The following is a 15,778-nucleotide window of genomic DNA, read 5'->3' on the forward strand; positions in this document are numbered from 1 at the left end:
GTATATATACATATAAAACTTATAATAATATAATATAATATAATATAATATAATATAATATAATATAATATAATATAATATAATATAATATAATATAATATAATATAATATATCAAATTAAAGGAATAGTTTGCTCAAAAAATCTAAATACTTACTATTAACCACAATATGTTAAACCTTATTAACCTTTAATATTGAACACAAAAAATCTTTAACTGTTAACAGTAGGAAATACAGTATATATGGTTACAGGTTTCAAGCTTTCTTTAAATTATCTGACTGTGTATGACAGAAATAAGAAAGACAGGTTTGTGAAAAGTGAAACGTGAGTAAATGCTGACAGAAGAATTTTCATTTTTGCATGAACTACACCTTTAAATACATTTGAAGAAGCATTTATAGGGAACTGAGTCACTCAAAACTTAATCGGGAGCTACTCATTGTAAACAAAAACATACATTACTTTTTTTTATATTGCATTACACTAACATTACATTACATTTACAATACATGTATTTACATTTGAATAAATTGTGCAGCCCTTACAGGATGCAAGAGACTAACAATCACATGTTGTTATTGTTGTTGTTAACTTATTTATTTTTAAAGTAATATTATTACCCTTTTTGACATTATTTAGATCCCAATAGTAATAGAATTAATCATGGGAGAGGGCAAAAGGGTATTAGACCATGTTTCTGTCAATAAAAAGAGCAGATATTATATCTGGCTGCAGTTTTATTGTTGAATAAAGCAGATGAGTTCACTCAGCGATGACAAGATACTAGATTTCACTAAAACTGTGGGAGGAAGCTCAGTGTTGACTTTTCCCAGCACTCCCTCACAGATTGACCTTGCGCAATCAAAGTGGAAGAGGGATCCAGCACACTTTAATTAAGAGACTGTTTAAACACGCATTATAATCAACTGAAGGAAGTCGCCATAACCTTCAATTTACACAGGAAGAGGACAAACAATGTTGTTGTGTAATTCTAAAGGTCTATTTCTTATATATATACCTGTGTATTTTAGTCATTACAATGAACAACACTGCATATCTTCTCTGTCTTGGCGAGCCTCTCTGTCTTTTTTGCTGGCTAATTCCAGTCTTCCAGAAGACCTACTGGAAATGTTCCGGCCTGCTGCCATGAGACAGTACAATGCCTCCCTCTCCTTTATTTATCATGCCCATCCAGAATGAGAACTGATCTTTCCCAGCTGTATTCAAATGCATTCAAATGTTGGCCACTCTTTGTTATGTCAGTGTTTCCTGTATTGTCTAGTTTGAATGTGCCATGTCTACATGACAAAAAGAATATGACAAAAAAAATATTGGAGACTTGGAATGAAAGTGTGCCATCTGTCTCGCAGATTCTTAAAATATCAGATCAAGATCAAGCTGAAAGAATGAGCAACTTCTGTAGAACAAGCACGTCTAACACAAGGAACTAACCACATACTGCATTTGTGCACATAAATAAGAGTTTCTTGTGTTCGTAAATTCAAATGTTTAATCTAATAGGCTGGTCAGTTACTCTAACATGCATTTATATGACTGTTTTACATGACTTCTACCTGAATGCTTACAGGTTTAGGTAAACGATACAATTACAATTCTTCTGTTCGGATATCCGCCACTTTAAGTATATTAACAGGCGTTATTAAAGAGGGAGTTCACACAAAAAAAAAAAAAAAAATTACTTATTGTTTACTCACAAGTGGTTCCAAACATTATTGAGTTTTTTTAGGTTTGCAAAATGTAAATGACAGTTTTGGGTGAACTATTACTCAGTGTCATGTGTGTGTTGTGTGTTTGTAAAGGGTGGAAAAGGTCATATCAGTGCTCACCTGCTGCCTGTAGATTCGGGGCTCTGGGATGGTGTGCTGACCAAACTTTCACTCTTTTCCTGGCAGGGAGAGAAGTAAAATAAATTGCCTTAATGTTTGCAAGATGCCAGTGTTGGCGTGGGTTTTCTCCGGGTGCTCCGGTTTACCCCACAAGTCCAAACACATGCGCTATAAGGGAATTGGGTAAGCTAAAATTCGTAGTGTATGAGTGTTAATGTGAATGTGTATAGATGTTTCCCAGTGATGGGAAACAACTGGAAGGTTATCCGCTGTGTAAAACATATGCTGGATAAGTTGGTGGTTCATTCTGCTGTGACGACCCCAGATTAATAAAGGGACTAACCCAAAAAGAAAATAATGAATGAATTTGCAAGATGAATACTCCTAAATCAATAAGTATTTAAAGATACATTCAATTAAAAAACTGATGAAAAATGACAGTAAAAAAAAAATAAATAAATAAAATAAAAAAAAAAAAAAAAAAAAATATATATATATATATATATATATATATATATATATATATATATATATATATATATATATATATATTGCTACAAAAATATAATTATAAACAAAAAAGGCTGTTCTTTTGAACTTTTTATTAAGGAATCATGAAATAATAATATTTTTGGAAACATTTTTAATGACAGCTTGTCTAAAATTAGGGTGCTTTCACACCTAGGGCTCTATTTTGACGATCCATGCACAAAGTCCAAAGTGCAGGGCGCAAAGCATTAAGGACGTGTCAGAATCCACTTTTGCTAATACAAGGACGGAGAAATCCGTGGCGCATGGTCTAAAAGGGTTGAGCTTATTCTCTTAATGAGTTATAGGTGTGTTTTGAAAATAAACCAATCAGAGTCTCATCTCCCATTCCCTTTAAGAGTCGCTATAACGCATTTGCTATTTACATGACAGACTTTGTAAGTGGAAAAGCTGAGCGCTTTACTAGCAAGAAAACAGTTAAACAGAGCATCTACAGCGTGAGAATGAGAGATAAATGATCTACTTTCACTTTCGCTCTTGTGGATAGGGAAACCTTTGTGCACAGACATCAATTAGCCTTAAAAATAAATAATTTTGTTTGTTAAGCGCAAAGATTTGTTTCAAAACTATTTCTAAATTCAGTTCTAATTTCCAGCAAACGAATAAAGGAACAATAATAACGAAGTGTGGTCAAAAACCTGAGTTATGTCCAAATACACATGCTGTGCCCCATATGGTCTAAAAAAAGGCAGAAGCGTGAACCGCAGCTAAACGTTTACACATTTGACTACATAACATTTTCTGTGGATGGATAAGTATTGTGAACAACTTTGATGAAAACATATGGAGGAATATAATATACATAATATGTGTGTGTGCCAGCGCTCACCAGACCACGCATCAAGCAACTGAAGCAAAGCTTGAAGGTAGACTCACAGCGGTGTATAATAAGCATTTCATAGATTATGTTTTTCACAGTTGACATTGACCAGTTAAACTCTGCGTGCCTGATAACAATCAAAACTATCTGCAGTTTGATGGAGCATACAGATCTAAATTATACACTTTCTAAATCAGGCTTTAAAAACAAAAAAACTAAAAGGGTTTTGTGTTGAGGTGGTTCATCATTGGACAGACAACATGTATAATAATATTTATCACGTTCAGCAGTTATTTTTGTAATTTCAAAGGGTTTCTGTAAAATGACATTGAGATATTGCATTTATTGTACTGTATGAGGGTATGAGGAGACTTCAAAAATAGGTAGGCGGAAAAAAAGGCATTTTTCCTCCTTGGAGTTGGAATAGAATAAAGCCTGGTTTATACTTCTGCGTCAAGTGACCGGCGTAACCCACGGCGCATGCAACGCACGTAGCTGTGCATTTATACTTCTGCACGCTGTCTCTGTCGGTCTGCATTAACACTTCCAAAACGTTAGTTGGCAGTGAGGTGTAAATGTTCCTCTGTGTCGAGTTTCTTCGCTGCTGTTTTGCTTTTCCTGAACACTTCCGGGATGTACAAGTGGCTCAAACTCGCTGATTTTGAGGCAGGAACTGGCGGACGTGCAACAACTTTAACTATGAGGTAAACACAAAACAAAACTTTCCATCCAAAGCTCCTTCACGGGACTCCACACTTGTAAACAATCGCTCCATCAGGCTCGCACCATTCCCGCGGCTCTCGGTCCCACCCAGACTTGTCAGCGCTACCAAGCTGACCAATCACAGAGCTTGCGCTACGCATCGTTGTTATATTTTTTAAGAGGTGCACGTCAGCGACGCCGACGGCCATGGCGAAGGGCCATGCATCAGCGCCGTAGCATAAGCCGGCGTTTTTATGCAGAAGTATAAATCAGCCTTAACTCTCACATAAATTATTTTAAAGAAAAAAAATATTTTTCCAGTGTTTGCTGACACCTGCTGGAAATAAATAAAATTGTTTCCAGGGTGCTGAAACACTCAAGGCCTGAGGTACACATTACCAAACTTCAGTTTATTAAAAAAAAATAAAAATAGTGCCTTTTTTGTGTGTGTTTATTATAACACAGACAATATATACAACAATTGTTTTCAACTTTAACAGTATTTATGAAATGATACCAAACTTTTGTATTTACACCTCTGCATGTGGGTATGGAAAGCTTTTTAAATCAGAAGGCCAAATTCAGGCGGAATTACCCCAAATAGCCCCAGAGCTTAACTGGTTAAGAAGGAACACATCTACCAGATAACTGTGTCTGGAAAAGTATTCCAAGGCTTTTATTTTCATAAACAATGCAGATGTGAATGCGTTTAAAGGTTTTGATTGGCTGGAGTAGATGTTTAGAATGCGCTCTTTTAAGCGATCTTCCTTCTGCACTCACACAGTGCAGCATTTCGGCAAAGTACCAGTAATGTTACAACTGATCTTTCCGGAAAATGACCAGAATTTACCGGTATTTTTAAAAAGGGCCTAGTCACACATGATCCCCTTTTCGGAAAAAAGCTGGTACTTTTCTAGAGTGGTCTGGATGTTGAGTTAACGATTCACCTAATTCACAAGTCTGATTAAAATAAATTACTGTCAAATTGAAAAAAAAAAGTACTTTTACTGGAGTAAAACAACTGTACTTCAGCATCTGTGTTGATTTGTGCACTTTGTTCACCACTGATCAAACTACTTTTTATAGTTTAAAGTCTCCTCCACCAATCATTCTTCACACCATCAGCATGCGCTCATTGCTGTTCATCCGCTTTGATGAAGTGAAATCACATTAACCATTAGGTTGCATATGAATGTTGCAAGTGCCTGTATGTTTTGCTGCCAATATTTAAGAGCATATACAGTTGAAGTCAGAGTTATTAGCCCCCATGAATTACTTCCCCCGTTTATTTCTCCCCAATTTCTGTTTAACGGAGAGAAGATTTCTTCAATACATTTCTAAACATAACTCATTTCTAATAACTGATTTGTTTATCTTTGTCTTGATGACAGTAAATGATATTTTACTAGATATATTTCAAGACACTTCTATACAGCTTAAAGTGACATTTAAAGGCTTAACTATGTTAATTAGGTTAACCAGGCATGTTAGGGTAATTATGCAAGTTTTTGTTAAACTACGGTTTGTAGACTATTGAGAAACAAAATAGCTTAAAGGGGCTAATAATTTTGACCTTAAAATGGGGTATCAAAAAATTAAAAACTACTTTTATTCTAGCTGAAATAAAACAAATAAGACTTTTTCCAGAAGAAAAAATATTATCAGACATACCGTAAAAAATTGTCTTGCTCTGTTAAACATAGTTTGGGACATTTTTAAAAAATTAAAAACAAAATTCAGGAGGGGGTTAATAATTCTGACTTCAACTGTATCTACAGCAACCAAGACCACTGGCATTTCAACCACCACATCCTAGCATCCTGTAAAATAAAAAAGGATTTATTCCACATGTGCTGTTCAATGTGAGTGCAGAAAGTCCTCCTAACCTGAGAGGGCTCTGTAAGCGCAGGACCACACCTCTCTTCTTCTTCCTCCACTAGACTGTTGTCTATGAAGTCCACTTGCTCCACTTCTCCATTCACTACAGAGAGAACCAAGAGTTATAGAAGCATTACATGACAGTCCACCAAAAGTAAGTCTCTAGAAAAGTGTTTTTTTTTCTTTTCTTTGTGCTTTACTGGTATTAGTCAATAATAATTGGGATGCCAAAATGAATAGTCAGGATGCAGAAGAGGAGAATTCAGTATGCTCCAACTACAGTATTTTAAAAGCCTGATGTATATTTGGGTACTTTTCACTGCTTGTAAGTTAGGGGGAGTGTCTTTAATGGACACTAAAGCTACAGTAGATACCAACACTGCTTATGTCACTGCTAAGGGCACACTACAAAAAACTCTACCTATAGACCATTTTGAGGGATGTAAACAAAAACAATGGTCCTAATGTATTTCCCGTTTTACATTTGTAATTTCTATATTTATATATATATATATATAGCAGTGCAATATGGCTGTATATCGGCACTGGTGGGAGGCGTGCATTGGCACGAGGCCGCAGGCTGAGTGCCTTAGAGCTCCCACCAGTGCCGATATACAGCCATATTGCACTGCTGCGAGTGTGATATTGCGTTTATACAACAGTTTGACAGCATAATTGTGTATATAAAAACAAAATCAAACATGGAAAGTCTCAAAAACCCTTTTTAATGAGGAACTACTTTCTTCCGCGTTGGAATCAAATCATAAGCTGACAGTTAAACAGCTGAGCAAGCATCTTTTAAGCTTTAGATCTGTAAAGTCTGCTTTTTGCTGGCTGTATGTGGCCGGAGTAATACACAAAGGGTAAAGAGGCTGTACGGGTTACTGATATTACATTACCTTTAACTGCAGTTAATTAACTAGAGCATCATCTATGTTAAGCAATCTTCACAGAAAATATCTATAGAAATAAATGTTTATTGAATTAAACTAGGATTTAATTTATTGAACAACTGTTTTATTTTCAATGTAATTACTTTAAAAGTTACATTTTCCTTATACGTCCAAGTAGGGCTAGGTGATATGACCTAAAATCAAAACCTTGAATAAATAAACACTTTGCCTCAGTTTTGATTATTGAACAATTATTACATAATTACTCCTACAATAGTATGCTTTTAAAGAGACAGTACTAACGGGATTAAAAAAAAAAAAAAAAAAAAAAACTAAACAACAGATATGGTGAAATTATGAGATTTCGTTAAATCAGTCAGCATTACATCAGAGTTCTTAAAATCATGGTTCTATGAAAACAAAAATCCAAGATATTTTACTTATTTACTGTTTTAACTTACTTTTGTCTTATTTTAAATGCTAAGACGTGCTAAGACTGCCTGTGAAAGTTTGTTGAAGCCCTCTAATAGACCCCAGAGCCCTGGTTGAAAACCAGTTCGATATCATTACCTTTTGGTGCATCTAGTAATGTCTCTCTCTCCTCTTCCTCCTGAAAATGTGTATGCTCACGGGAAACATCTGTCAATCGCAGCGAGCGTTCAGAGAAATCATCAGCAGACTAGAGTGAAACAACACAGATGAATCGTCAAAAAAATTACAATCAATAAGAAAAATGGATGCATTCTGGATTTAGTTCACTGCTCTTTATATACCTCATTTCCTGACCATCTCTTGCTCCCGCTGTCTACACTATTAAAGCCAGAATCCAGGCCACCAAACTGAACAGGGAACAGGTCCTGATCCAGACTGCAGAGACCACACACACACACACACACACACACAAACAGAAGCATGAGAACATTTTCAACTCAAACGAGTGATTAAAGCTTGTCAACACTCTAGATGATCTCTCACCAGCTGCTGAAACCAGTGGGCCGCAGAGCTTTCTCGTACTGGTCCTGAGTTATTTTGCAGGCCTCCATGTTCAGGTATTTAAAGATGTGAAACTTCCCTTTGGAGCAGATCTGAGCGGGGGGCATCTGCAGAGGGTTATTGTCCAGGATGATGCTTTGGAGGTGCCGCAGATGGCGGTAGCACACAGGCACGTGGGATATGCGGTTGCACGACACATCCAAACGGACGAGGGGCAACTCTGACAACTCTGAAAAGAGAGAAGAGTGTCAGATTCATTTAAGCACTTTATACAAAACAGATCATTTCGAAGCAGCTTCACAGTAATAAATAAACAAGGATTTAACGCAATGCATAATACGAGGAGAATTAAAAATCTTCTGTACACAAAAGAGCTCAGCTCAGGTAATTAAAGTTAGAGTAAAGTTACGGCAGCTAGCTCTCTGCAACTCTCACATGGTCACTCACTGAAACTAAGCAGGGCTGCACCTACTCAGTACCTGGAGGGGAGACCACATTGGAAAGCTAGGTTGCTGCCGGAAGTTGTATTAGTGAGACCAGCAGGGGGCGCTCAGCCTGCGATCTGTGTGGGTCTTAACACCCCAGTATAAGGAAAAGGACTCTTAACTGCTTAGTGAGACCTGTCTTTCAGATGAGACGTTAAACCAAGATCCTGACTCTCTGTGGATACTGGCCTTTGCTCATCATGGCCTCCTAACCATCCACATATCATAATTGGCTTTTTCACTCAGCCTCCTTTCCACCAATCTATACACTGGTGGTGAATGAGGAGATTCCCCTCAAAAATGTGTAAAGTGCTTTGAATGTCCAGAAAGCGCTATATAAATGTAAGGAACAAATTATTAAAGTATAAAAACCTTTATCGTGTGAAGAGCCATATAATAATAATAATAATAATAATAATAATAATAATAATAATAATAATAATAATAAAATATATTTATAAAATCCTTTTCTGGGCACATACAATATATGCTTACTTCACTGATGTTGATTAAAATGTGATGGTAGACCATAAAACCAGTCATAATTGTCAATTTTTGGCAAACTGAGATAATGCAAACAGCAAATGACAGCTCAATAAATAAGCTTTCCAATGATGGTGGATGGTTTTAAGAAAAGGACACCATTTGGCCATGATAAAGCTATTTGAAAACCTGAAATCTGAGATTTCAAAAATATTAAGAAAATCAAATCTAAAGTTAATTCAATTTTTTTTTCAATTGAGTTCTAATATACTTGCAGTAAGACATTTAAAAATTGTCTTCAATGAACATGATCTTTACTTAAAAATGAATTGTGGTTTAAAAAAAAAAATCTATTTTTTAATACAATGCATTTTTGTTTATTTACAAAAATCTACCCGTGCAACACAAGACTAACAAGACACAATAATTTTTAAGTCGTAAAATTAACACAATGTTTTTCCAATGAGTATTTGAAAAAGCGTACTACAAAAGGTTATAATGTAATGATTTAAACAAAGCTACAAAAGACAATACTGTAACTTTTCAGGTCAATTTTCTCTTCTGCAATTTACTATCCATTTCAATTCATATGCTAACGAAAATAATACAGCTCACTGACACAGCTCATGTCATCATTCAACTACAATTGATAATATTAATGAACATGAAGTGTCCTCTTAAACATTATAAGCAAGTCTAGCTTCACAATGAAAAAGATGACAGAAAATGAGTTAAAAGAAGATGTGTTATTGTTATTAGATGTGTTATTTGCATGAGTGTATCCACATATAGAGCCCAAAACATATTGGTCAGTAAAAAATAAATCCACGGATGTCATTAATCACAGATAAGCATTTTTTTTTTTGATGAATATTTAGCACATGTATGTACAGTATGTTCCCACAGCATTCATCAGGATTAATCACTAAATTAATTCATCACATTTATTATAAACAACTTAAATGCATCACAATATTGTTTACAGTTGTTTTATTATGTAGTGAAACAATCAAATTGTGATTTTTTCCATTAACTAGTATTGACACTAGGGTAATCTATTTTTATGGAAGCAGCATATTTGAAAGGGATATTCACCCACAGATAAAGATTCTGTTTGACTTGCTTTCTTTTTTTGAGCATAGAAGAAGATATTTGAAGAAATCTGGAAACCTGTAGCCATTGACTGCCATAGTTTTTGTCCATAAGCATACTATGAATGTTAAAGGTTACAGGTTTTTAGCTTTCGTCATAAAGTCATAAAGGTTTGCAACATCACAAGAGACAGTAATAGTGAGTAAACTAGCATTTTTGGGTGAACTATTACTTTATGAGTGGTTAAAATGTCCTATCATTTTTGGCGGCAATTCTATTAATCTGAAACAGAAATGTAATTTTGTTTTTAAAGGCCTTCAACTCTAATGTTCTCACACTAGTTCCTTGTGTAAGCTATAGTGCATTGAAGTGTTTGACATTTCAAACAACATATTGATTTCTGTAATAAAGTGAATACATCATTCCTTTAATCCTGTTAATAATGTAATATTTCCTAATATTAACAGAACAGCCATTTGTGAGCACGAGTTTCTGATACTGACCTTCTGGTAAAGTTGTGAGCTGGTTTCTTCTCAGATTTAAGTCCCTTAAACCTTCTAACTGGCCGAGCTCAACGGGAAGTGACGGCAGCTCATTACAGCTCACATCCTGAAGGAGAAACAGTTATTTAGTTTTGCTTTTTTTGCAATGTGTTTGTGACTGTGAAGACATTTATAGTATCAATATTTCAGTGTTTTTCTCTTGAAGAATGAAAATGCTGCAGTTTTAAAGAATTTTCTAATGATGGAATTTAAAGAATAGCCAATAAAATGCATCATAGTTCACACAAACATTCAAGTGTCAAATTATAATGTCAAAATGTCTGGAGGATGACAGGATCACAAGACTGTAGCAAAGACTGTAGATTAGAATACACAACACATATCACTTGTATAGTTTTGAATGGTGGAAAGCGTAACGGTCAATATGGTGAATGCAGCCTGCCTACTCGCACAGGAGCCAATCATTGATTGCTATAGACTGCATTTCTCCAGGGGAGAAGCTCGGACCTGGGGCCTCAGGTACTGTATCAACGTTGCGTACGCATTAAAACTTTGTGTACGGCAGGTTTCACGCTCACGTTTGGATTTACTTACGATGAAATGAACGTGAGAATGTGCGTTGTTCCACGCCAACTTCATGTCTGGCGTACGTGCATTTTTAGTGTGTTTGTTTATTTTATTTCCATTGGCGACTCCTAGAGGCAATTGTGTTAAATTGCACACTACAAAGTATCTTTAAGCCATGCAATGGCAGCTGTATGGGGCTAGATCATCCGCATGTCTAGCAGGTATATAAGGTTTCTTATAGCATACAGTTGACCAGTCAAACATTAAAGACACCATCTGAAGACGAATTTGCATACGTGAATCAGAAACATTTCCATTCAATAAATGTGCAAATAATATGTGATGCTTAAATGCGCTTAACATAATACACACACTTATTAGTGATTCCTACTTGTGTTCCTCGTGATGAAGAGTAGGCAAAATCTGATATGTAGTGGGGAAAAAAGAAGAATGAGTTCATCAGAGGCTTTTATGTAATGTACTGACGTCCTAGTCCATTTAGTGATTCATAGACAAGTAATAATACTTTAAACTCTAATCTAAATGTAACTAGGAGACCTGCGTATAGGCACGATGTTCTCTGATTTCCTGATACTGGTCAGAATCCTGGCCACAGCGTTTTGGATGACCTGCAACAGTCTGACTGTCTTTTAGGGAAGGCTAGAGGAGGCAGTTACAGTAATCCACCCTACTGCTGATAAAACCATGAACAAGTTTCTCTAAGTCTTCACTGAAAACAAAGCATCTGATTCTTGTAATGTTTTTGAGATGATAGTAGGCCGATTTACTAACTGCTTTGACATGACTATTGAAACTCAGATCTGACTCCAGAGTCACACCAAGATTCTTGACCTTATTTTTGTTGTTTGACCTTTAGTGCCAAGGTATGCATTCACCTTGAGAACCTCATCTCTGTTCCCAAACACAATGACTTCAGTTTTCTCTTTGTTTAACTGAAGAGTTAGCACAGTTGGCACATCCAACTGTTAATTTCATCAATGCACTAGCAGAGGGTGTCAATGGGGCTGTAGTCCTTAGGCAGTAAGGCTAAGTAGATTTGAGTGTCATCAGCATAGCTATGGTAAGAAATTTAGTTCTTTCTCATTATCTGGCTCAGAGGGAGCATATAAATGTTGAACAGCAGAGGTGCCAGAATTGAGCCTTGTGGTAAGGTAAGATCTGAACCATTTGAGGATCGTTCCAGACAGCCCAACCCAGTTTTCGACAATGATCGACTGTGTCAAATGCAGCACTGAGATCAAGCAATACCAGCACTGTTAGTTTGCCTGAACTTGTATTTAGGCGAATAACTACTCTCTGTACTGTGATTTGGTCTGAAACCAGATTGACAATTGTCTAAACACCCCTTAAAGTGTTTAAGAACTTGTTAACCTGCTTGAAAACAACTTTTTCAATGATTTTGCCAATGAAAACATCTATCTTTAGATAAACTATGGACCCTTTTCACATTTCACATTTTCACACACAACTTAGAGCGCAGTGAATGGGAGAGTAAAACAAATACTTTTTTTTACAACACTATTTGCTGAAATAATATAATAAAATCTCAGAAAAAGGCTGATAACTGCAGACAGAAAAGAAAATGATGTCAAATTTACTCTCAGCCCCATAGAGGCTGCATTAGAAACACCTCACATAAGCGGTAATTCATTTTATGTAATTGGACGCAAAGATGATATAATACATTCATGAATGCATACAAATGTAGATATGTTTTTTTGAAAAAAAAAATATTATGATGACCGCTAAATGCATCATAACAGGCTTGTAAAAAGGGTCCATAAGATAAACAAACAAAAAATAAAATTAAATAAATAAAATAAAAACTGAAATAAATAAATAGCAAACTGTTAGTGCTGAAATAGTTTACAGAGTGTAGAAATGTATGTATCAATATCCTTTTGTTTGTTGATTTATGTGTGTACATGATTTATATGATTTTTTTATCATTCAATGATTAAACTGTGTGCAGTTACAGTATACAGGCTTGACGTTTTTAACAGTATATTCATGCATGTTTTTAATTTTTATTTGTTCAGAGATGAAACAATTACAAAAACGCAATGGTGTATGTTTTATCCAGCTACTGTAAAAGTTCAATAAGCAGATCAGCCACAACAAGCAAACAATCAAACGTTTAAATTAACTGATATCATCCAGTCTGCCAAAGGAGGAATAAAAGTTTAACAGCACCCCTGTATATAAAAATAAAAACACACTGGGTCTATGAGATACCTTATAATGTATAAAAGTTAAAATGAACACAAGACTGAGTGTGTGTGTTTGTGTGTGTTCAAGTACATACCAGTTGTCTCAGGTGTGTGAGTGTGTGTATAGAGGCTGGTAGCGCTGATAACTTGTTGTTGCTGACGATGAGCACCCGCAGGAGAGGGAGCTGACATACTGATGGCGGTAAACTGGACAGCTGGTTACGACTACAGAGAGAAACACAGACAGAGAGAATTATACGAATGCAATCCAACACCAGTACAAAAGACTCAATGACAGATTTACTGTATATATAATCCATTTATTAGAATGGATGAAATTTCACTCAGAGACATCTGATTGCCTTGTGCGCACTGCCAATGAAAAGTTTACAGTTGCTACATTTTTAAAATGACTTTGAAAGTTCAGTAAATGATCAGTAATGCTGCAACTCTATCATCACAAACAAAGTACAAGTGCAGTGCTTCACACACATAGGGCTCTATTTTGATGATCCATGCACAAAGTGCAAAGTGCAGGGCGCAAAAGCAATAAGGGGGTGTCGGAATCCACTTTTGATATTTTAGGGACGGCAGCCCCACAGAGACCCGCTCTTTTTGTGTCCGGCCAGGATTTCTAAATCTACTAAAATAGTCACCTTGGAATTATAAGGTTCTATCTGCGTTCTGAATGATTTTGAGATATTGAGCTTCAAAGTTTTTGCATTCCATAGCAAACAGTATGTGTGAAACATTTGTTTTTTAAATAAAAAGTCTTAAAATGTAAACAACTTATAAAAAACATCCCATAATGTCAATAAGATTTTTTTTTCATTTAATAAGAATATGTCAATAACTTAATTTTGACAAAAATGTCAGAACCTTATAATTCTAAGGTGACGAAATATCAAAATTTGGTATTGCTTTCATTTTCTAAGCTGTCGTTAATTTTACGTGCACATCCATGAGAGCGAGAGAGACATTAAATTATGAATTCTTTAATTTAAACGACTCAGAAAAAAACTTTGCTAAATCCTCAGAGAGGACGAAATCACATCTAAATAGGCTGCAGAATATTTGTAGAAATAGGTAATTAACTCATTTGTTTTATTTAAATAATGTACTCGTTTTATCTTGTAATTATTATAATATTCAATTTTCAATATGGTACATATTTTATACATCTAAAATGCTTTGGCAATACTGTACAAAATGTCATGCCAATAAAGCAACCTAAACTTGAATGTGAGATAGAGAAGCAGATTTGATCCGTCAGTGAGAGCACATGGCTCCTGAATACCATAAAAGAAAAAGTGTTTTTGTTTTTACTTTAACCCATTGAAAAGAAATGTTTAAAACAGATAAAATTTAAATAGTGTTTAACATCAAATCATGTTTTTTTTTTTTTTTTTTTTTTTTTTTTTTTGTCGCATATAGTTAATTGTTTATGTCCTGTGGGTAAAAGGTATGTTTCAATCTGGCTACCACTGCAAGTATATAATTTAAAGTATTTCGAACCTGTGCAAAGCACTAAACTTCAAGTCTTCAGAGTCACACTATTTGTCAGAAATCATTCTAACATGCTGACTTTTATTTCCTATGCTGACTCTTATAATTAACAATTATTGGAACTCAACCATTAAAAATCTTACTTATAATCATATGTGCTGAAAGCTTTTTTTTCCGCTGCTTAAGTTTTGTGAAACCTGTGATACTTTTTTTTTTTTCTTTTTAGGATTCATTGGTGAAAAGGAATTTACAGCAATTATTTAATATACAGTGCTGAGCAGAAAATACACTTTTAAAAATGAATATTTTATCCTTTTCTCAGTGAACCAATCATTTTTGGTACATTTAAATAAAACATCATCACCTAACATCTTTAGGAACACAAATGTAATACATTTAAATTTATATTAGTTACTGCCAAAAACAAATTACAAACTACAATTTCAACAAAAGTTTCTCTTCTTCTTCTTTTCCCTAATTATTGAACTTTAATTTTAAATTTAATAATTTTTTTTTTTTTTACTTTTACTATTTAATATTTTCCCCAGCATATTCATCTGGGTGTACTCATTTTTGGACTGTGATCTTACATTCTATTAGATTAGTTCCAGTTTGGGCTTTTGGACTAATTAAATGTATATGCACAAATATATTATTGTAAAGCATCCTGTAGAAAAGTGTTCATTTAAAAGTGAAATCTGTGAGGGGCCTACTCATTTATACTACTATATATATATATATATATTTTTTTTTTTTTAATTATACATGTATTAACTTTTACTGTAGAAGGTTTTTTATGTTCATTTGAATGTTACTGTATTACAGCTTCCACAAAATATAAAGAAGCTCGACTGTTTTCCACACTGATAATAAATTTAAAAAAAAAAAAGTTTTTTGAACACCAAATCATCATATTATTATGATCTAAGAAGGATCACATGACACTGAAGTCTGACATAATGTTGCTGAAAAGTCAGAATTAAATCACAAGGGAAATTTTATTTTGAAAATAAAGAAAACTGTTATCTTAAACTGTAATAACGTTTCAAAATTTGACCGTTTTTGACTGTACTTTTGATCAAATATATGTAGCCTAAAGGGGGTTGCACACCGGATGCCTCGTATAGATTTCTACCATGGTACGCATCCCGGCACCCAGCTATGACTCAGGACACTATACTAACTTCTGCCATGCCACAGAGTGCTACCTGAACAGTTGCATTTAAAA

At 34.8% G+C, this 15,778-nt stretch overlaps 1 protein-coding gene across 4 annotated transcripts in view; it reads right to left on the reverse strand.

The window, feature by feature from the left end:
- The window catches only part of lrch4 (leucine-rich repeats and calponin homology (CH) domain containing 4), a 156,687-nt gene that overhangs the window by 97,676 nt on the left and 43,233 nt on the right, over nucleotides 1-15,778 (reverse strand). For 3 of the 4 annotated variants that reach the window (XR_012382771.1, XM_021478134.3, XM_009303554.5), the window contains exons 3-9: nucleotides 13,140-13,269; nucleotides 10,247-10,352; nucleotides 7,666-7,912; nucleotides 7,464-7,557; nucleotides 7,261-7,369; nucleotides 5,806-5,900; nucleotides 1,849-1,907 (exon numbers count right to left, since the gene is read on the reverse strand). Coding sequence is in view for 2 of the 4 variants with exons in the window: in XM_021478134.3 (XP_021333809.2) it covers nucleotides 1,849-1,907; nucleotides 5,806-5,900; nucleotides 7,261-7,369; nucleotides 7,464-7,557; nucleotides 7,666-7,912; nucleotides 10,247-10,352; nucleotides 13,140-13,269 (840 nt within the window). In the remaining 2 variants the exon portion in view is untranslated. Of the gene's footprint in view, nucleotides 1-1,848; nucleotides 1,908-5,479; nucleotides 5,901-7,260; nucleotides 7,370-7,463; nucleotides 7,558-7,665; nucleotides 7,913-10,246; nucleotides 10,353-13,139; nucleotides 13,270-15,778 lie in introns of all 4 variants that reach the window. The other variant, XR_012382772.1, reaches the window with a different exon arrangement.

Source organism: Danio rerio, chromosome 7 (assembly GCF_049306965.1).
Source record: "Danio rerio strain Tuebingen ecotype United States chromosome 7, GRCz12tu, whole genome shotgun sequence".
NCBI lineage: Eukaryota > Metazoa > Chordata > Actinopteri > Cypriniformes > Danionidae > Danio > Danio rerio.